Source organism: Electrona antarctica, assembly GCF_951216825.1.
Source record: "Electrona antarctica genome assembly, chromosome: 10".
Taxonomy (NCBI): domain Eukaryota; kingdom Metazoa; phylum Chordata; class Actinopteri; order Myctophiformes; family Myctophidae; genus Electrona; species Electrona antarctica.
Window position 1 is genome coordinate 33,866,312 of NC_136791.1, and position 22,594 is coordinate 33,888,905.

At 39.8% G+C, this 22,594-nt stretch overlaps 2 protein-coding genes across 10 annotated transcripts in view; both read left to right on the top strand.

The window, feature by feature from the left end:
• LOC306931694 (equilibrative nucleoside transporter 1-like) overlaps window positions 1-6,567 on the top strand; it is a 52,909-nt gene extending 46,342 nt beyond the window's left edge. For all 5 annotated transcript variants that reach the window (XM_079513250.1, XM_079513252.1, XM_079513253.1 and 2 more), the window contains 4 exons: window positions 2,366-2,474; window positions 2,826-2,911; window positions 5,147-5,346; window positions 6,365-6,567. In XM_079513250.1, coding sequence (XP_079369376.1) covers window positions 2,366-2,474; window positions 2,826-2,911; window positions 5,147-5,346; window positions 6,365-6,476 — 507 coding nt within the window. In that variant the 3' untranslated portion in view covers window positions 6,477-6,567. The remainder of the gene's footprint in view (window positions 1-2,365; window positions 2,475-2,825; window positions 2,912-5,146; window positions 5,347-6,364) is intronic.
• A 9,691-nt stretch (window positions 6,568-16,258) lies between these two features.
• LOC306930933 (atlastin-2-like) overlaps window positions 16,259-22,594 on the top strand; it is a 37,218-nt gene continuing 30,882 nt past the window's right edge. Inside the window, exon 1 of one of the 5 annotated variants that reach the window (XM_079512045.1) lies at window positions 16,259-16,422. In XM_079512045.1, the coding sequence (XP_079368171.1) occupies window positions 16,350-16,422 (73 nt within the window). In that variant the 5' untranslated portion in view covers window positions 16,259-16,349. The remainder of the gene's footprint in view (window positions 16,423-22,594) is intronic. The other 4 variants (XM_079512043.1, XM_079512044.1, XM_079512042.1 and 1 more) reach the window with 4 other exon arrangements.

Genomic DNA, 22,594 nt, shown 5'->3' on the forward strand with positions numbered 1-22,594 from the left:
AGCTCGAAAGACGGATCTGATTTGCACCACAGCTTTATTTTTATGAAACAATTTTTAGACCGTTATGCTATTTACATAGGACAGTAGAAGGCAAACAACATCAATGTTTCTCCAGGCCAGATGTGCTGGGAGACATCACAATTATGTGATTGCCACAGATCATCTACTGGCACTTCCCCTGGGGATACAGTTTAATGGCAGGTTTAGGATATAGAGCGTCTTAGTCCCACCCCCTCGAGAGACCCGGAAAAGAAATCCCCTTTCATTTTCCTCATAGACTTTTCAGAAAGTATTTATTTAAAGACGTTTACGCCGCGGACAAAGCCAACTCTTGTCGTGACAAATCATGACAACAAACAAAAATTTTCGGGCTGAACAAATAATTAGAAAGAAGAAGAAAACGGCAGGTTACAACACTTTTTGTTGTTTTTTTTTCTTTGTAATTATTTGTTTGGTCCAAAATATTGTGTTTGTTGTCATGATTTGTCATGACAAGAGTTGGCTTTGTACGACGCTTGAAATGTCTATGGGAAAAATGCATTGGGAACTATTTCCTGGGCCTGGCGTCGTCATTAAAGGGGGCGGGACTGCGACGCTCTATACCTGTACTCCAAATAAATACTGTGAAGCAGGCATCCAGGTCTCATGCCCAACATAGTAACATACCTTAAACTCCACCCTCTGTGGACTAATAGGAGGTATAATAGGTTATGGCCTGCTATAACGGAACAGTTTCCAATATTTATATAGTCTGTCCTTTCAGTCATCTTGGGCAACCTTCCTCTTCCCCAAAACCCACCCTAGTCCGGCAGCCAACAGTGTTCTTTTGTTTAAAGTGGGAAATTTGGCTGTTTTTAGCCCAAGGGGTGTTTTTTTTGCAAAACTAATACTTGGAATGGATTCAGAGCAGATGTTTTATAAAAGTTCAAATGTTTGTATGTTCACATGCCCTGATGAAGATCAAATAGATCAAAGCGTTGTCAGATTGCTCAATAAAGAAAGTATGTTTGTACCTATGGTGTGCGCCAGGCTCCATTCCTCTACTGGAATGGATTCAGAATCATCAAAACCTCCTAGTTTGACACGTCCGTCACATGCTACTTAAAGCATAATGACATTTTGACATTCAGATGCTACTTAAAGCATAATGAAATGTTGACATTTTTTCCTCCCCTATAAAACAAATTGCTCAATAACGACAGCCGGTCAGCAAGTGGATTCATGAATGTATGTATATAGACCATATTTTAGGCCAATAAAAACACCCGGCTGCCGGACTACCCTGTGCTCTCCCTCACCCTCGGTCCAAAAACATGATAAATGGCGTGTTACTCAACCTCAGCCCAAAACTATGATAAATAGAAGTGTTTGTGTTAAGTATTGCCACACAAGGCAATATTTAACACACATCTGTTACGCACATGGTGAAAGCACTCCTGCCATTAATTACATCACCATATCTCAAACACAGTTGAGAAGACAAGGAAAATACTCTCACTCACTATCTTTTGCAGTCATCACTCTGGGAAGCACTACGGAGTACGGATAGCCTAGCCAATAGTCTTAATTAAATGACAGCTTTTTCCCTTTCTGGAACATAGACAGGATTCCCTCACATCCATCCAGCTGGACTCAAACTGGGACATTGTGATTTATATGGTTGACTCATCTAATCAGCTACCCCCAAGACAGATTTCCTCACACTGTTATTTTTGTAACTGCTGCATAAGTACTATATATTAGGGGTGGAAAATAAAATCGATTCATAGATTAATCGCGATACGGACATGGACGATTATGAATCAATTCACAAATATAATATATATAAAAAAAATATATTTCTTATCATTTTTGTATGTTTATTTTTTTTAAAAGAAAGTTTCTTTGTTTCTTTGTAGTGTAATAAAAGATAATGGAAGTAAATTAATCTGTTTTCATTATGGATCATTAGCAAGCCCTTTGTTTATTAGTCACAAAGTGACGAGGAACTAAATCATGTTTTGTAGTTGTGATGTATTGGTAATCGATTTATAATCGAATCGTAGCCCTTTGAATCGGAATCGAACCTAGAGATTTACCTACCGTATATTTACTTGTCATTTGTACGTTCACTAAAATCACCTCAAACCAATAACATTTTACACTAAATGAGGGCAACTTGCCCCAAATTTCAAACATGCTTTGGCTCTTGTTATTAATGGTTATTTTAATACCTGTGGAAAAAAAACTTGATTTAATAATGTTTGTGTTTAGTAGAGCATTCACAATATTTCTTTATTTTCTGTCTTTATTTAAACTGTTATTTATTTTAACTGTTGTTATGGAGTGTTCATTCATGGGGTATATCCTGTTCCCCTCTAACCAGATCTGGGTGATGGCCATGTCTGTGTGTTTAATCTTCACCATTACCATTGGAACGTTCCCTGCAGTCACAGTGGATGTCAAGTCCACGATAGCTAATAACGGGTCCTGGGGTAAGGCTCGCTTCTTACTGGTGTACAACTCTGTACCATGATGATGAGGCTTAGAAAGCTAAATTCTAACGTCCTCAATGCAGTCCCATTCTTGGTAACCTAACTTAGATATTCTTTCATTTCTGACTGATATGGTGCATTTTTCATAAATCTAGCTCCTTACAACTATATCTGACGCGCAGAGCTAAGATTAAGGCTCACCATGTAACCAGCCTGTCTGTGAACCAGAAATGTTTACTGTGCCTACTGCTCATTTTCTCTAATTGGCTGACATTCTGGAGCCCAGTGGCCTGCGGTGCAGTCTCGCTGCTGTTTGATGACTTTTTTGTTTTGTGTTCCGCCCCATTGCAGACACGTACTTCATCCCTGTCTCATGTTTCCTGCTCTTCAACGTGATGGACTGGGTTGGAAGGAGCCTGACGGCTGTCTGTATGTGGGTCAGTAGCAGAGCACAAACTCTACCAATATAGTAGCAACAGCTAGTGCTGGGCAAGAACACTTGTTGGTGTAAACGCTTATTTACAGACAAAGGCTGTAAATACGTCACTATACAAGAGATGTACTTGATGTACAAGATGCATCTACAGTACGCTCATCCAGCTGTGTCAACAAGTTGACCCCTGACACAGTTATCAAAGAGCAAACAATATTTTTGCTCTTTGAGTTTCAGGCAAAACCACTTGTCAACCAGTAGGGGTCCTACTATTCACAAGCAGACACTCTATATGCCTGGGTACTATAACAATAGTACTATGCCTGCCCTGTACTATTGTTTTTATTCTTGTGTTATTGTGTCTGTTGTTAACCACTGCACAAATTAAGTTCCGAAAGTAAAATGTAATTTGAAGTTTGAAATTGGTACCCAATCACAGCTAGTTGTATTGTATTAATATACTCTACCGTACAGATTAGGCAAATTGATGTGCTAGATAACAATATGTAGGCTGATTCTGCCATAGAGGTTCTTCTTCATATATCTTCATATACACATGCAGTCAATTTTGTGCAGTCAACTGGCTGTGGCAGGATTAGTTATGTCACTGGGAGGAACACTGGAATCATGGAAAAATGTGTACTCATGCAGTCTCTGGAGAAGACAAACAAGCAAACCACAAGTGTAGGCCAGAGATTTGTTTTGGAAAGAGGATGCGACAGAACTGCTTTGTGAAGGAGTGACTGGTCAAGGAAGTGGTTTTTCAACTGGCGATGGGATGTTTGTTTGGGGAGAGAGTAGAGCTTTCACACATGATAGTGTTTTCTTTAGAAAAGCATAACATTCCAGAAATGGTACAAATAAAATGTCATGGTTTCAAATCAATTCATCATTTAATTATCCATGTCTTGCTGCTGTCCGCTAGAGTTTCTAGCCCATTTTTCATGAATCATGATTGCATAATTTGCATTAATTCCCGATCAGTTATGTTCTAACCAGCTCAGTGGCCTTGTGGTTAGAGTGACCGCCCTGAGACTGGGAGGTCGGGGTTTGATCCCCGGCCGGGTCATACCAAAGACTCTAAAAATGGGACCCAATGCCTCCCTGCTTGGCACTCAGCATCAAGGGTCGGATTGGGGGTACATCAAACTGCCTCACGCTACAGAAACAGGAGATAGGCTCCTGACCTATGGGCCTCGATCATGGCTCGGCAAGGCTACTTACTTATGTTCTGGAGCAAGGATGAATGAAGGATTTTCAAGGTCTCTGGTCAGAATGACCTTGCTGACTGATGACCTTTCGCTCAGTTGCTTTGTGTGGGAATTGAACACTCAATGTATTCCACTCTTGCTAGAAATATAGGCTACCATTTTCCAGTTTTGGGAAACATTCTTACAGTAGTTTCCCCATACTTTCACTCAAACCTAACTGTGGAATTAAAAATAAACCCATGACTTTGGGTCTTTTGAGAACGTCTGCCTTTTCAAAGTGGGTAGTTTGTTTGCCTAGCCTACTCTTCATTGGAATGCAGGAGTAGAGGATTAAGGTAGTTACTGAGTTGGGAGTTGAAGTCCAGGGCAGAGCTGTTCTCTACTGAGGCATCTCAGTCTACAAGTGCAGATAACAAAATGCCAAGAGTCAGCTGTTCCACATCCATGTGAGCTGATTTGACAAAGTAAATCTTCACTCTTATCGCTTAATTGGAAAATGCATGGGTGTCAGTGGTGTCATTTGGCAAAAGATAGGCCTACAAGCTCACAAGATAGAGGGATATATTTATTGTCATTCAGCAGATACATAAAATGCACAAGTGAATGAAATTTCGTATGGCTTCACCTCGTAATGTTGTGACATATTGCGAGTTTGTATATTTTTGGTGTAGAGTGAAAGACTAGAGTATTTAGTAGAGATCCCTGGGGGACCCCAGTCAATGAAGTAGGTAGGGTTTTAGTGGTTAAAAGCAATGCAGTTATTTTTCTTTTCCTACGTGGAAAGAGAAAGAATTGCATTTGCATGGATCATTGTTATCTCGGACACCTTTCAAAAGACACTTAAATCTAAGAAATATTTACAAACCTGTGTATAGACAGAATGAGTCTAAAACACCAATTTGTAGATTTTTACCATATACGTACTGTGGTGTTTTCACATTTCACATTTTCTTTTGAATGTGATTTCAATAACTGAAAAAAGCACAGAACTAAAAACCTAACCTTTCTATCGCTGTCTCTCTTCCCAGCCGGGTAAGGACAGTATCTGGCTACCCATCCTGTGTGCTCTCCGGGTGGTCTTTGTACCTCTGTTCATGCTGTGTAACGTGCAGCCTCGTCACTACCTCCCTGTGTGGTTTGGCCATGACGCCTGGTACATCATCTTCATAATCGTGTTCGCCTTTTCCAATGGATACCTGGCCAGCCTATGCATGTGCTTTGGACCCAAGTAAGTACAAAACAAACTTTGCCAGAATTGAGCCTGATTTATAAACATTTGTGGATGTATTTAATCACTGGAATAATATGCAGTTTAGACGATCACTGGCAAATGTTTTTGCATCAGTGTGCGGCAAGGGGAATTATATAATTTACAGACTGTAACAAGTTTATCTGTAATGTTGGTTTAAGCCATTTCCTCACTCATCCATACATGACTATTAAAGTCAACAGAAAATATCAAATGGCTGAATAACGGTAAATGGCGCATGGCAGGGATGGAGCTACAGGTGTGCCTGGATGGGTCCAGGCCAACCCAGACTGACTTCTTCACGCACCATATGAGATTCATGAAATCCACTAGAGGATGCTTTGTCAGATTTTTTTTTTGTCAGATAGCATGTTATGTAGACAGATGCCAGGTCATTATTCTATTGCATTCTACAGTGTTTCTGTTTATAGTTTCAATGTACAGATATTCTATTGTTAGATGGATGATAGGTTCTTAGTTTACTTATGATCCTCTATTGTGGTGTTCTTGCTTATTGTAAAAGTCACTCTAAATTTACTAAATTGTAAATTATACCGTCCACTGATCATTATATTATCTAAGCTCGTTTAAAAAAACTCAGGCCCACCCAGGTCTTTCCAGGCCCAGTCATTAAACACGTTATGTATTCGCCAATGACAGGCGGATACGGAACCGTGGTGTAATGTTAACGTTGGCAGCGGTGCAAAAATGACTGCTACAAAAAAAGGGTGCAGACTAAAATCAAATGGGTTTCACGATGCTGTCTTGATGCCATCTTGACAAAATGCTCTAGGAAGCTTTTGCTTCAAGTGTTTGCATAGAAGGTGTACTGCTTCGATAAGCCAGTTTACCGTCCCCCCTCCCTTTTCTTCTCCCTTTCTGAAAAACAACAAAATGATGGATCTTGCACAAAAACGAAAAAACGTCTTTAACCAGTGATGTGACAATAAAGTTGGAATTGCCCAGGCCTAATGAGTTTGTCCCTCTGGTGGTATAGGAAGGTGGCGCAGCACGAAGCAGAGACTGCTGGAGCCATCATGGCCTTCTTCCTGTCCCTTGGATTGGCACTGGGTGCGGCACTGTCATTCGCCTTTAGGACCATGATCTAGAACAATTGCAACCCAATTGGAGAGCTCTGCCTAACATTTTGTGATCACACACACACACACACACACACACACACACACACACACACACACCCCTAAAAGGACAAGCTTGAAATGATTTTAAGTAAAGGTCCACAGCCACAATCTAAACTCACAGTAACTATTTAATTCAGACCCCATGGAACTGACATAAGTTGAACTTTGTTTTTGTTTTATATTTTTTATGCACTCACATACGCTTCCTACTATGACTGCACACAGAATATCAGCTGTAAAGCAGCAAAAGAAAAAAAGGAACCATCAGTATTTGCTTTCCATTTTAGGAGAGCTGCAGAAATTTAGCCGTTCTTCGGCTGCCTGATGTATGCTTTGTTTTGTTTTTAGTTTTTTAATGGAGAAACTGGAGAGGTAATGCAGCACAGGTGTTTTTTAATGGAGAAACTGGAGAGGGAATGCAGCACAGGTGTGGCATGACATATTTGTGGTAGATTAGAACGGTTGTCACGTTAACAGTGGTTGGAATTCTTGATGTGTGTTAGATAAAGTTCACCAGGTGCAAAACAAATCACCAAAAATAGATCTTCAAGCTCACAATGCATCGCAACACGCTGTGAGCTTGTAGATTGGCTATTTTCGGAGCACGCAACATATAAATCACCCTTAAAATGTGCGCAAAGCTTCTGTTAAAGTTCAAATTGGACTTGTGGGAGGGAAAACTAAAGCGGTTTCTAATATCAACCTTTTTATAATTTTTTTGCAACTAGTACAGTGATACCAAAAATGTAAACTGATATCCATTTAAAGGTGCAGCAACTTATATTTTAATGTTAAATAAAATAACTATATTCTGATAGTAATCAATTGCAATAGACTGTTCAGTTACATTCTCCCTGTCTCTCCAGCTCTTTAGCAAATTGAAAATACAACCCCTACATGATAAACAAGTCAAATTGGAAGTGGTGGCACAAAACTGGCACTCGAAACCTATAAAATGTAACCTCACAAATGGGTAGTCTATCTTGATTGGATAACTTTACAAGAAATGTCTAAAAAAGAGAACTCACGGAAATGCATGTCCATTAAGGCACTTTATTCGTTATTATAAATTGGCATAGTATGCTGCAGAGCAGACAGCACAACGTACACGTTTCGGCTTATCGCCTTCGTTAGCGTTGCATGATTTTGATGCAACGCTGACGCAGGTTATAAGCTGAAATGCGTACGTTGCTGGAGAGATGGGGGAGACCCCCATTACCGAACAAACTATAGCAATGATTACTATCGGAATATAAACTTATTGTTTTAACCTTGAAATATTACTTAAACCACCTTAAAAAAAATGAATATCATAAATATGTGCTAGTTCAAGAAAACTTAATCAGTTATGTGGCATACATTTAACATTTTGTGGTGAGGAATACATTTTGACAAGGCTTTGTGATGCAACAGGGAGCACCAAACATCTGTAGTATTGATATTGACCTAGCATGCATTTGTACGTGCTCAGAAGAACTACACACACTCATTTAGGAACCGCGTCTACCCTGTAAAAACCTTAGTGAACTCTAGGTGAGTACAAATAGAGTTCCAGACCCATAAGCGTTCATTTGGTTCTTAATTATCAATTTGTTGGGTACTCTCTGGAATGCCCTCAAAGACCCCTTGGGGTCCCCAGGCCCCACTTTGAGAACCACTAATTCAGTTAAATCCACCAATGATTTTGCATGTAAAAACATCTGATCAAATATAAATATGTCTCTCCGTTTTAGTAGTCACAGAATGCAAACCTCATACATGTACAGTATGTGTGTCTTTTTTGCCTGGAGGTGGAGGACACTGCCCTTGGGTCTTTTTGGCACTTCTTGTCAATGATTTCTCAGAGTGGAAGGTTGTGTCAGTTCAGTTTCACAGATGGCTTTCCATCGAAAGACGAGGTTTCCGGTGTCTTACCCTGAGGGTTGTCATGTTTGTACCTCTCGTGTCTGTTCGCTAGTTGTTTGTAGTTTTAGCTGAAGCTTCACCACTTTCTGTCTGGAATTGTTCTGTGTTTAATATTCCTTGATTTGGAAGGAAGTAAGGAACGCTGATGAGGGTACAGGTATTGAAGAGAGATCATGTTTTCTGTCTAGTGAATCTGATTCCAGTCCTTGTGTAAGTTGCAATGTTCTAGTCGAGTGTCTTCCTGATAGATATTTAGTATCAGACAATTGTCTTTGTAAATGGTAAACAAAACAAAAGCAGCTGTTGACATGAATTGTGCCAGTGAAGTTGTTCATTGCAAACTTGGTGCCATTTCCTATCAAAAAGAAAGTTGAAGTAGATTTTTTTTTAAAGAATGTTTTCAATATGTTTTTTTTAGTAAAATATTTGCCACTTATCACTTGATTAGTATGAGTCCATTTTAGTTGTTTGTATGAATAGAAATGTATGACACCTGTCAGTGTTACGTTTTTTATTTTTTTATTGTTTTGTGCATTTGAATGCCTTTTTAAAGGCTGCTTTTGTTGTATACTATATTATGCTTTATATCAGCTGTATATACTCTTTAACAGTGCAAGCACAACTTTGGTCTTGTTTTTTTTTTCCATCCTGTGATTTGGGGTGGTCTAATGCGAGGTTGGCTCAGACCAATGAAATGTTACTGATATTGCATAAAACAGTTTAATGAGGAGGAAATAAACCTTGTGTATTTGTAATAATCTGTCTTCCTCTGTTGGTCATTTTTGGTAATGCAACTTTCGTTTTATGGGTATGTTCCAACTTTTTAATTGAGTTATGCCACCCGTTGCCAATGCAAAACTAGCTGTTATGAATGCAGTACTTTTCAGCGCAGTGTAACAAACGCTCCTGTCTTTGGCAGTGGCTAGTCTTATTCCCCCTGTTGCTATTTTCTGGTTCAACCTTGGCATTCCATCATACAGAGTCAAAACACTAGACTTATCTTGTGTTGTTAACTGGTTTCGGTTGCTGGACCACTACAGCATGGCGTCAAATGCACATATATGGAGATCAATATGCACTCGTGTCAGACACAACATATACTGTCTGTGTCAAATGGAAATGCATATAAATGGAGATTCCAATATGCACTGATGTCGGACACAACAAACCATTCAACATGCTTGAAGGATGCTTTGCTCCATTCTCAGCATGTGAGACTGCTTCATTCTCAGCATGTGACCCAGACATCTCAAACATCTGTGTGTAATCTTCTTGGTGTTGGTCTGGCTAACTCTTATCTTGTACAGTTTGGTGGTTGGAAGATTCATCATATTCATCTGAGGCCTCCATTGTGGAAAACATATAAATTACTAGTTTTCCTTGATGATTAATGTATAAATTGTATTTATTGTATCCATTGCATTGTATGAATGGATCTCTTTGTCCTTTTCATTTGTAATTGTTTAATCAGTTATATTTCAGAAGATATTGTCTGATGTATTGTTATTTCACTTTGATTCCACTAGATGGCACACTTTAAATATACAATGACCTCTTTCTGGTGTCACTGGGAAGCCAACCAAAGGTTCACGTAGAGACTGTCCTTGGGTTCAAGCATGTTTAAATGGCTCTTATTTGGGCCATGACAAGACAAAAAAACATTGTCACAGGTATTCATGTTAATATATAAATCGCAGTGACGGGGAGAAGAACTTCTAAGAACCCAGGTACAAGGTTCAATGTTTTTGGAGAGCTGATGAGAAACAGCAATGATGCAGGTGAGTGCTTTAATAGCGCACATGAACACCCCCCCCACTTGTTCTTCCCCAACCATCTATTAGAAAGGCACACCTGGTCACAGGGCTAGATTTGGGGATTTTGTCACTGTTCTCTCACCCTTTCTAAATTTATCCCAGCTTGTTGCTGTCCTCGTGTCTCTCATATTTCTTCTAGCTACTGGGACAAGCTAAGAATAGAGGAGCTGTGACATAGATTAGCCCAACCTCTCACACCGATACTGTAACCCCCCCTTTCCCTCTCTTTCTCTGTCAAATTTACAACCCATTTATTTATCTAGATAGATTAGATTTTGCATATCATTAAAAATCTATTCCTCAAACAAATATTAGTATTCGCATTCGGTGCCATTTGTGTCCCCATGACATAATACAGTATAGTAAATTCACAAGATACACAGAAAAAACACTAATTGCAAAAAGCTTATCTTGTACTATTAATATTAATACTTCTCTACCATAGAACACAATGATTTGTACCTCAGGGTGAAATAAATATAAAAGAATCCCTTTGATTTGAGTAGAGGTATGCTAAAATGCTATGTCCCCCATTATGTTTATTCAGCTTTAGTTACAAATATAACTAATCAAATTCAATCTAAATAAAGAAATATGAATTCTTATTATATAGTATAGTTCTAATGTTTCTCACCAAATGTTATTCATTGTGAAATTTAATTTTGAATGCTTAAAATCTTGAAATCAATGTTTGTCCCTGACTTGAATTCCCACTGTGCCCTGTTACACTGACACAAATGCACCTGCAAATGTCCCCCAACCTGTCACCTTTTTTCCTTTTTTTATAGTGAAGAGTGACAGGAAACAGATGGGGAGTGACATGCAGTAAAGGCTGCCAGGTTTGGGAATCGAACCTCCGACTTGCACATCTCTCTGCCTTTGTTTGCATAGTGTTTTGAAAGATGCACAAAGTGAGGAGCAGTTCTGTGCATGTTTTTACTCCCTGTTTATTATGTTTGTCTTTCTGGACAATGGGCATGCTGTTTGCTATACATTCTCAGTGAATATAGTCCATCATAGCGGGGTGGCATGCCCCTTTGTATGCTCATATACACAGTTCCCTGACCCTGGACCTTCATCCTCTCCCCCTGTGTCCTCTGCAGGAAAGTCAAAACATTGTCATATTTGGATTACTAAGAATAGTTTCTGTTCGTTTCATTACACAAGTGTGATTTAACGGAAAGGATTTCAAACTATATTACTTGCACCTAAAAGAGTACCCTCTGCAAAAGTATCGGACCCATGTGCCAATTCTTCCAAAGTCCAAATGAAAACAATTATTTTCACCAAGTCTTTGGAAACAAATCAGGTCCAATTAGAAAAATAAAACCACTCCCTAGCAGAAATAGGGCACTAGACTGCCCTCTATGCCTAAAATAAATTATCTATGATCACTGTGAGTATGACTCTAAATGTAAAGTTAGCAGTAGCACAGATACTTTATAAATGTCATATCTAATCCCAGGATGGAGTATGATGCCATATCTAATCCCAGGATGGAGTATGATGTCCAGGATATGTGTGTGGGGCAGCCCCTCACTCGTGAGTGAGTGTGATCCACACTGTCCATTAGGGTCCAGTAAAACAGTCATACCTACAGCACATATAGGCTACAGTATGTATGGTGCTATTTGGGGTCAATTGTGTGAGTCTGTATTCTATTACCGACCTGTGTATGTGTGCATCTTGCAAGTTTGGGTCATGTTTTATGGTACTTTTATTTTCTTTAACTTGTTTTGTTGCTGTGTTATGTGTTCTTATAATTGTGCCTGCATTATATGCAGTGCCTTTGTTTATATTTGTATTTGTTCAACACCATGACATCAAGTTAGTTAGTTAGTTAGTTAGTTAGTTGCTGCGAGAGTGAGGTCTAGCCAACACCAACTCGGGATTCCTGGATCGCTGCCCTCCACAATTTCCTATCCAACATCAGGTTCTTGACATGACATCAAGTAAAAATAAGTGTATGTATGAAAATCTGCATGAACGTTAGGGTTGAGATTATTGAAATAAAGAAAACATGCAGAGCGACAAAAACAAAACCTTTGTTTCCAGGGACTAAAATAATAAAAGGGATCTACTTCCTTTGTTTTCTTACTTGTTCTTGGGGGCGGGCCAACTTTCCAGTATGGTGGGAAAGTGACAGACTGGGTTCATCCTGTCAAGAGTGAACCACCCCTCTGCGCGTTCATTTTAAGTTATTAATCTAGATAAAAGCACCAACAACAACAACAAAAAAGCCAAGCGAACAGAATACTTAAATATTAGTATTAGAAATACATTCAAGACTACCTGCTCCACCACACAGCAGGTAGTCTTTTCAGCAGATTTGTAAACATCATTATGTCATGTCACGGGTTCATGGGTTGATTGAGGGTAGTAAAACACTATAAAGTGATTAGATGAAGCTGACCTTATCTCTTTGATACAGCTATTTAGTAATGGACAGGACAACGTTTAATTCAGTAGAGCCGGGAGCTACATTCCAGTAGGTTTCATTGTCTCATTTCTGAAGAAACATGGATTATGATTTAGAAGATAACAGTTCCCCATGATGAGTCAATAAAAAAAGCCCATGTTTTTTTAATGAACCATCACATAGTTTTGAAAGGTTCATGTGCAATGAACCTCAGTGTTACATAATGTAAGTTCAAATGTTTCTTCATTTAAGCCCCCAACCTCACCATCTTTCTCTCTCTCTCTTCTCTCTCTCTCTCTCTCTCTCTCTCTCTCTCTCTCTCTCTCTCTCTCTCTCAGAATAGAATAGAATAATCAAAATACATCAAAGCAATTATGCTGACATAAACATGGAGGAGGAAATGTCTAGTTTCCTCTCCCATTCCTGCATGCCACACATGACGCCAGTGTTAGGCCTACTGAACAGAGGAGACTTTATAAAATCCCTCAATGATGCAAGGGTTGATAGATTGCCTTTATTGCATGACATCTAATAGTTTCCTATCCTGTTTATGATTTTGCCAATGATGCCTGTGTGGCAGTAAAGTACAATTTTCTCCAGCATCCCAGCATCTGTTTAAATAATTCCCTAGATGATAAGATGTTATTAACACACTAACACGCTAATATTCTATCAAAATCATATCAAAATTGCATGTTCATTATTTGCTCTTCCTGAATGTATTTCTAAGATCTTGGAATCAAAACACACGAGTGACCAAGATATGCATATAGTAGCCATATCTTGGCCATTCGTGCTATAGTGGGTGAGGTGGATTCTGATTCTGAAGAGGTGAGTCTGCAGATTATGGCAGGATATTGGGAGTGAATCTCCATATAGACGGCAATGGAGAGTTTATTCCACAGTTTGGGAGCCAGGAGGCAGAAGAATCTAGGATTCTAGGTTGTGTGGAGCCTTGTCCAGGGTGTTTTGGGGAAGGCTTGTTAGCTGATAAGTACGGAGCCCTGTAGATACTGTAAGTGAGTGGAAGGGTTTGATCAGGCCTTGGAGGTATGGGGTGCCATGCCTTTGCCTCAGCGTTTGTACTCTGTGTGGGCAGCAACCGGGAGCCAATGAAGGGAATGGAATATAGGGGGATGTTTTTGTGTGTCAAATAGCTCTATATTCCCATAGTAGCCTATAATCATTGCTATATAGTCTAGTAACAGGGGTCTCCCTGTCTCTCCAACCCTTAGTGACAAACAGGACAACTAGAGCGGACACTGTGGACAACTGGTCCAAAGCTCTTGACGCAGTTCAATTCATTATTGAATTGATATGACGTTGTGACCAACGGTTTGCTTTTGGCTCCCTTGTCTGTATCTGTAGCCCTTGTACTGTACATGTCTTATTTGTCTCGTCCTTGTCTGTGTTTGTTTGTGTTTGTCTTGTACTGGTTTGTAGTGTCTATGTTTTTTTGTTTTTTGTTCTTCTGTTTTTTGTTTTCCCTTTTTTTTAACAAAAAAAATCCTATTATAATTTGCTGACTCATGAGTTTTTCGAGTTACAGTATATTATTTATATATGAATATCGATTTTGTTTGTCTTTAACGGTTCTTTTTTCTCTTATTTTTCCCCCCTTTTTATTGTTTTTGTTTCATTGTTTTAGCTGTCCCTGTGTAAGGCCACCTATGTGCATTGGGGATTTACATGTTTGTCTTGTTAGAAAATATAAAATAAATAAAAAATGGATAAAACCCCCCCAAAACAAACAGGACAACTAGTAGGCCTACAGTGTTGATTGATTGATTGATTGGAAATTGTTTTGACAGTTTGTAGGGTAAATAAATACAGTTCGAGAAAGCACAGTTCAATACAAGGCCTGCTAAGATTGAGATACCCAGAAAAGCACAATGGCTTGTTTACATGGGGTCCTCCATTTTCAATTCATCAGAACATTTATTGACATACAGTACTATGCAAAAAATATAATAAAATAAAAGGTCAGTGAAGGTATTGCATGCGGCCCCTAACTGTTGACCATGCATTTAGTAATGTAGCAAAGTGAATATTTTGTATTTTCTTCCATGGAACGGTGCACTAAACTTTTGTGCACTGTTCCGTTGAAGTGCGCCAAGTTAGTCAGTTACTGGGAAGTCTGAGGTTAAGACATTTCACAGAAAAGGGAGTTAGAATCTCAAGAAGGGTAAGTGTACCAGCTTGCCTGATTGAGTCATCATTGTTAGGAAAGGTGCCCATAATATAATGATGTCATCATGTGTCTAGATGCTCTATCAGTACTGTATATCAGTTAACCTGAGTTTAATGGAAGGTTGGCTAAAGTAAGAGAATGAAATAAGGGTAACACCGTGGGATAGGAATCCCAGAAGAAAGTCTTGCGTTTACAGACTGTTGCCTCTCACAGATTGTGGAATACTTGTCTGGCTACGCAAGACTAGATCACTATCAGTGGTTCTAAAAATAAATAAAAATAAAATAAAATAAAAAGAAACAAAGAAAGAAAAAAAAGTCTCTGAGGACCACTTATATTTCAGTTAGAGTTAAATAATGCCTGGGCTTGATATAATATACTGTTAAATCTCCATATATGGAGCTGACCTGTTCTAACATTCCATGTTGATCCTTCCCCATCCATCCTTCCTCTTTGATGTCTCCCTTTTGACTGATACCTGTCCATTCAAACTCTAGACGGGCCTGCCCCAAAGTAATTAGTGCAGTTGCGCCCGGCAGCTGGCGAAAACTAGTTCTCAACAGGCCCAAAAATTAAGATCTTACCCCCCATGCCAAAGCACCAGCGCTCGCCCAGCAGTCTGCTGTCACCCAGGCGGATATGTTGATCTGACCCCCCATTCCAAAGCGCCAGCGCTCGCCCAGTAGTCTGCTGTCAGCCAGGCGGATGCGTGCACGCCCTAAAGGGCAAGGTCGCTTCTCGCCCTCAGGCGTCTTACTGGTCTTACATTGATTGACTTTTGAAATACTGTATTATTTATTTTAAACACATTTTATTACATTTAACAAAGGCATTTTATTTATATTTTAAAACATTTTCCCCTGGACCACCTGCAGGCCTATTATGCCATGTACGATGTACCAGTAGTCAGTGAACCATCGGTTGAGAAACAGTGTAGTGTATCCATGCATTACTAGCAAGTGTTATGAAAGCACTAATCTTAGCCCATATCGATATCCCATCCCAACACAACAGTGGTCAGGTTGATTCTTAGTCAGAGTGGTGGTCCCTGGGTAGTCCCTGATTCACAATGAGTAGCCTACTTGAAAACCCCTGATATTTAAGTAAACGTTTAGAAATCAAAAGAAAGAAATGTGTACAGTAAGATACAGGATAAACAAGAGAAATTGGAAGTGATGAAGAAGAAAAAACTAGCAGACCATTTTTGAATTAGCACGCTATCAAATTTAAACTAATAAAAGGGTTCTCTCTCTCTCCTGATTGGATGATATTTGTGACCCATTTGAAAATGTTTCATTCTGTTTATAAGAGCTCGAGAGACGGGGGATCTTCTTTAACTTAACAAACACACCAGGCTACCATCGCTAACATTTTAACAAAATATTCATATTGCTGCGATATTAAAAGATATTACTGTTTTATTTCGGAGCAGCTATGTGAACTTGAGCCAGGAGGAGGGTAAAAAGAAATTATCTCTGACGTCAGCCACGTTCAATTTCAGTTACAGCAAGATGGCGGAGGTAAGCGGGCTGAGAAACCGAAATCACTTCGAACCAAAAAGCAAAAGCCGCGTCTTCAAAGAAGGTGAGTTGAACATTTCATTGACTGAAATAATCTACGTTATTGTGTTGCGAAAATTTTGGAATCGACTGCAGTCGTCGTAGTTGTGTCAGTGGCAAATTGTCGCTATTTCGTTAGCCTATGTTTTCACTAGTAAGACACTCTGCGGTACACATTCGGGTACACCGAATTTAGTGCCCTATCAAATCCAGTGACTCTGGTTCTTGTTTACCTTTTCAACAAAGCGATGCTTTGCCGTTACACAAATATCCCGATGGTTGTTACGAAACGGGGCGAAAGGGACTCAATCTAGCTCTCGATTGTTTGACGAATTTCGACAGATTCTCTGCGAATTTGTGGAAAAAAGCGACCCCTGCCGTCACAGAACCCGATGGGTCAAACTTTCTGGTGTAATACACACCGTCAGCTGACTGAACGATTCGTTGTATTTTTCTGTTACAATGTTGTAGCTTCGACAGTCACTTTTGTTTTCACCCTCGGTCCACTGGCGGATGACGGACCATCCACATGCTTCAGCTCACCTCGGTCTCTATCTGAACTAACCTCTACTAGTTTACACTACAGTAGCTGTTTTCTTTAGACCAACGGTCTTCTTGACTTGGCTCCAGTAAAGCCTGAGCTCATCCTGGTAATGACCTGGTTATTTTTATGTGCTCTATTATTGGTGGTCCACTTTAAAGCTAATTTACAAGCTAGTTTGGTCCAATGGCTGCAGCCTAAAGCAGCCTCTTTTGGGAATCCTTGTTTGTTATTTGTTGGCAATGGCATACAATTATCGTGTGCGTGCCGTGACTGTGTGTTGGTTGATGCTGTGAGATTATGTGAGAGAGAGAGAGAGCACATCCAACCAGATGCTCATTTCGCCTGCTGAAGTGCATATAGGCCTGCTCCAAAACCTAAATGATAAACATGAAGTTCAACTGTTCAATATCAAGTATTGATATAAAACAATACATTGTATCAGCCAATGTTGTAAAGGAATAAAGGGTTCACACTAAGCATCTCTAACCTGCTGTTGCTCTCCCCTGTATTAGTCAGAAGCCTGGTTTCAGTATATAAAGACATACAAATCATTGTTGAATAATTGTGTAATTTATGAAGGCTAGAGACATCAAATATTGATCGTTGCAATATAACATACCAAGATTCTGCACTATAACATTTATTTTAATCTATTTACATGGTTTCATTGCATGCACAAATGTAAAAGGGAATGGATTTGAATCATGTGCCTATATTTTCCAGTTAAGCTTAACTTGAAACATTAATCTACTCACACTCACAATCGGCTTTTATGTTATGTTTCATTTCAGTTGCAAACGGGCTAGGAAATGAACACTAGCCACCAGCCAAATGCTGATACATTTTAACTGTGGCTACTTGGCTCGTAGGCTGCTATGCTAGTCTATCAGCCACCATGGCTGAAAAGCTAGTATAATGCAATAATCGTAAACCTATTTGTGTGGCTGCTGGATGTCGGAATCATTCATAAATCAAAAAAATACGTTTCTTATGATAAACTATTGGATGATGGCCATTGTGTTCCAATTGAGCTCGCCCCTAGCATCCCTATTCTGGGGGAAACATTTGCCAAAGATGGCAGATCTAACGGCTAACAATGTGTTGTATGTTATGCGATGTGAGCTTGTAGATCAGCTATTTTCTCCAAGGAGATTTGGTGTCGAGGGGGAAAAAAGGAGCAGACCTAGTACAGAGCTTGGGGGGCCCTATTGAACTATATGTATAGGGTTTAAGTGGTTAGTTTAGCAACAATGGTGAATTGATTAAATTCATTCCTGAGCATAGTGCCTTCTTAATACATAGTCTGCTATTGACATATATACCTGTTTACATGTTTTAATAGCCATCTGTTGTCTGCAATTGACATGCATATATACGTGTTGTATCGCTTTATATGGATCTGAAACGGCACAGCTAAAAACCCAACTTTTTGCCAAGTCTTTGGCTAATCTCTAACTCCAGACTGTTATGGAAAGAGTTGATAAACAATCTCTACCGTGCATATCACTGAGATATGATCCTGAGTCCCATATCTAAGGTTGAGTACCGAACTTGGTACCTTTACTGAGAGTCAGAAATCAGAGAATTGCCCCTGTAGACTCGGTACTACAGAGTACCTATTCACATTATATTAATAATAGGCTCTGTGCATAACTGTAGTCCCAGGTTACATTTTCCAATAGCTTCTTCTGATTGGCTCAGCAGCAGGTTCGAACGGGAAACAAAATATGTGGGACTTTACATCTTTATGGCTCGAGCTGCTCAATCAATAAATTATTTTCAGGTCAATGATTATGAAAACATGATAATGACGATAGGATTTTTGCGCTTTATTATGTTTGGCAATGATGCTCTCATTTCGTCCCCAACCCCGCTTTCATTTACAGTGGTTTGTTTTAACCACTCTCTAAATCCAAATAGACTGGGATGTTTAGTCCAGCTTGAGCCAAGAAAGAGAGCCTTTCGTCATCAAGAAAGGTAAAACCAATTCAGTTGTTTGCGTTTGGGTTTCAAGGAGGCTAATGTGAGAAAAACAACAAATATTGTAATTCCAGCAGCCCTAATCTGTGTTTAATTTTGGTACCTCGAGAATGGGTTAAAATTCTCTGAATTTGGGTTTCAAGGAGTCTGACAAATATTGTATTTGTTATTGTTACATGGTGTGTGTCTGGACCTCAAGGCAATACGAAGAAAAAACTGTTTACATGTACTCATATTAAATAATCATGGTCTCAGTATTGACCAAAATATTACTGTGATATTTATTTGTTTTCTTTAATTCCATTAGCTCTAATGTGTGCTTAATTGTGGTACCTCGAAAATGTGTTAAAACAAATTTCTCTGAATGGCTGTACGTGATGCTCAACACTGCCTTGCATCACTCTCTTAACGGTTTAACTGCTCGTGGCGGAACGTTCCGTCAGAAGGAATCCAACCAGCAACTGCTTCTGGCGTAATGTTCCGTCTGATAAGCTTTATTATTGATATCAAACCGGATCGCTGATTTCTATTTTTATTATTATTTTGGCTTGGCCTTTCCTTCTTTAGCGATCCTAGACCGGGTTGCGCAACCGCGCTGCCGTCCACCTCCCTTTATACAGGCTGACTAAAAAGCTGAATAACTCAATCTACGGAGCTCTCTGTGGTTTGGATAAAATGCGCGATTATCGGAGGTCTTTGCTGATTATCCGGTGGTTTAGATGGAAACATTGGCGCTTTCTAGAGCAAGGATGGCTTCATTTTAGCTCTCTAGCATTGACGCTATTTATGTAGCATTAAACATGGACACCCAAAACAGGATGTGGGTCCAGCGTGTGCAGCATTGAAATGGCCTCGGCAGTCTGAGGTTGGCTGTGCGTCCAGCACGTGGCAGTATATGGGTTAACCTGAAATCAAAATTTTATCCCCTAAAGGAATGTGTATAAATTGACAGAGGGTAATGGCTAGCTGAAATGGTGTTGGAAAACACAGTTTGACACCATTTGGGTCCTTGAGCAAAGCTATGCGCTTCCACCATCTTTTTTGGATAAATAGTGTAATTCCAAGTGAAATTTATTTCCATACAGGAGTGTTACAACAGAATTTACATTTGAAATAACTATATTGAATTGATTTACATTGCGTAACACTAAACATTGACGACAAAGGTGAGGACGCAAATTGTGATTGGCCGGAATGAGATGATGTATGATGATAAGAGCGCCCCTCACTTCACACAGGGGTGATTGATTTAAAAAATAAAAATGATTACAGTTAAGTACCAGGAAAAGGTACTGTGGCGTACTGGTACCAAATCCCAAGTATCATTGTTTCAACAACAGTACCCCATAAGCCTGCCCATATCGTAATACCATTTGTGTCTTGTTTTGTACAGGCCTGCTGGCTCTGTCGTAACAGTCACTGTAACACACACTCACTCTGGTCATTCTTAATTTGCACTTTGTCCTCTTAGCACAGACTCAAATCTCTCTTAGCTTGGCGCAGTTGAAGTTTGCCCTGCTTGACTTGCATCCAGAGAAGCCGAATCAAGTCGACCACGTGTGTGTGTGTGTGTGTGTGTGTGGCAAGGAATTGTGTGCCTGCATCTCAATTGGCTGTAGTTGCTCCCTTGCGCTCTTTCACAACCTCATTCTCCAGAGTCCTGTGGCCAAGTAAAAGTAGCCTTGAAAACATCCATATGATTTGCTTTCAGCCTGTTGTTCAAATGAGTTTAACTTGACAATCCATGAGGCTGCAGGAGCCCAATTAATGGAAACCCTTCGATTTTGCATTGATCTTCATCTGTAACAGAGGAGGGGGCCAGTGCATGAGCAGAAGAAGCAGTTGATTGTTTTTGCGTAATGGCAGTGTTCTCCTTACCTACAAAATTGCCAGACTACCCCTGTTTTGAATAGCAATGAAAACGTGAAACGAGGTCTGGTGTCGTGCCGTCATGCATACTATATTTTATGTTTTCCTTTAATAACTTGAGTACTGAGAATTGAATATCCTCATCCTCACATTCACCTACAAAAATCTAATGAATGGTGAATTATTGTACCAACCAAGCCTCATACAAATCAGTGGAAAATTACCCTTAAAACTGGTGGAACATAACATATTTAGATAGCTGAATTAACAGTGGTGGACCTGGCCTTCAACAAGATCTGCCTCAGATATAGTGCACGAGTCTGGGGAGGAGAGCTGTTTTGGGATACAGAGCTGAGATGTAGGCTAGCTTGCCCAGTCGCTCTCTCACGCTACTTGGCCTGCATAGTTAAAGATAGACACTGCTTAGAAAAGGAAGGGACAATGCAAGATAGATTGGAGCACAGGGTCCTGTAGTAGTGTACCCTGATAATGTAGGGCAAATAGAATCCATGGACTGGAGCCCTAAGGGCTCCAGTCCATGGATTCTATTTTTACTTTTTGAGGGGCACTAGCCCCTCCTATATACAGTTTTAATGTTTGTCTTTCAACAATGCTTGTTTAAGAAACAACTAAAACAAACATTTAGCACCCGTTGCTTAAACAAACATTATGTTGTAATTGCTGTTGTAAGATAAGAGCGCCCCTCACTTCACACGGGTGTGATATTTTTCTTCATTTTTATCAGTGATTCAGATAATTACATTTCTAAACTGTATTAGATCAAACCTCACGTCATAGGTTTGTTCTTACTCTTTATTGAGTGTATTTAATAGTAAGATTTGTTTTTGGCTTTTGTGCCTTCATTGATAGTTACAGTGAAGACGGACAGGAAAGAGGGAGGGAGAGAGAGAGAGAGAAGGGGAGAGTCATGCAGCAAAGGTTGTGATGAACGGGACTCGAAAACGTGACACGCTGCCAGGCCAGAGCCTATATGTGGCATGCGCCTGGACCACTAGGCCAGCAGGTGTGGCAGGCGCCCATTTAATAGTATTTCAATAAATAATAAAATGGGTTGAATATTGTTAACTGAAACTCTCAACCTTAAGATGACTTGAGGTGCACTATTCAGTATTTGTAGACTGGTGTAAAGAGAGTGCAGTCGTATCGTGAACGGGCCTTCTCTGATTAAGCCCCCAAACTTTTGAACGAGTTGCCCACCCACATCACGCTGGCCTCCACTACCTGTTTTTAAATCACATTTTTATTCCACTTTTAACCCATGTTTGTAACTTAGTATTTTTGTTTATTGTGCTTCACTGGGCTTTTATTGTATTTATTGATGGTACAGCGCTTTGCTTATCTGTTTTTTGCTTGACACCAAATCTCGAAAATAACCTACAAGCCCACAATATGTAGCAAAGCCGCTGATGGTGACGAGTTTCACCGGCTATCCCACCGCCTTATATCATTCCCTTGACCTAATGGTGTGTGTGTGTGTGTGTGTGTGTGTGTGTGTGTGTGTGTGTGTGTGTGTGTGTGTGGAACATATGTTGCGTTCACATGGGCAGATGCATTCAATGTAAGTGGAAGCCAGCGACGTGAAGCTGCGAAGAAAATCGACATTTGTAGCTCCTGCAAAAGATACAAAGCTACACATTGAAGCTGAGCTGGGTTCAACTTCCAGATGCAAAGCTACACATTGAAGCTGAGCTGGGTTCAACTTCCAGATGCAAAGCTACATGCTGGATTGTTTTTTTTCTTCTCAACTCCCCCGCCAGCTGCCGAGCCTCCGACACACGTCACT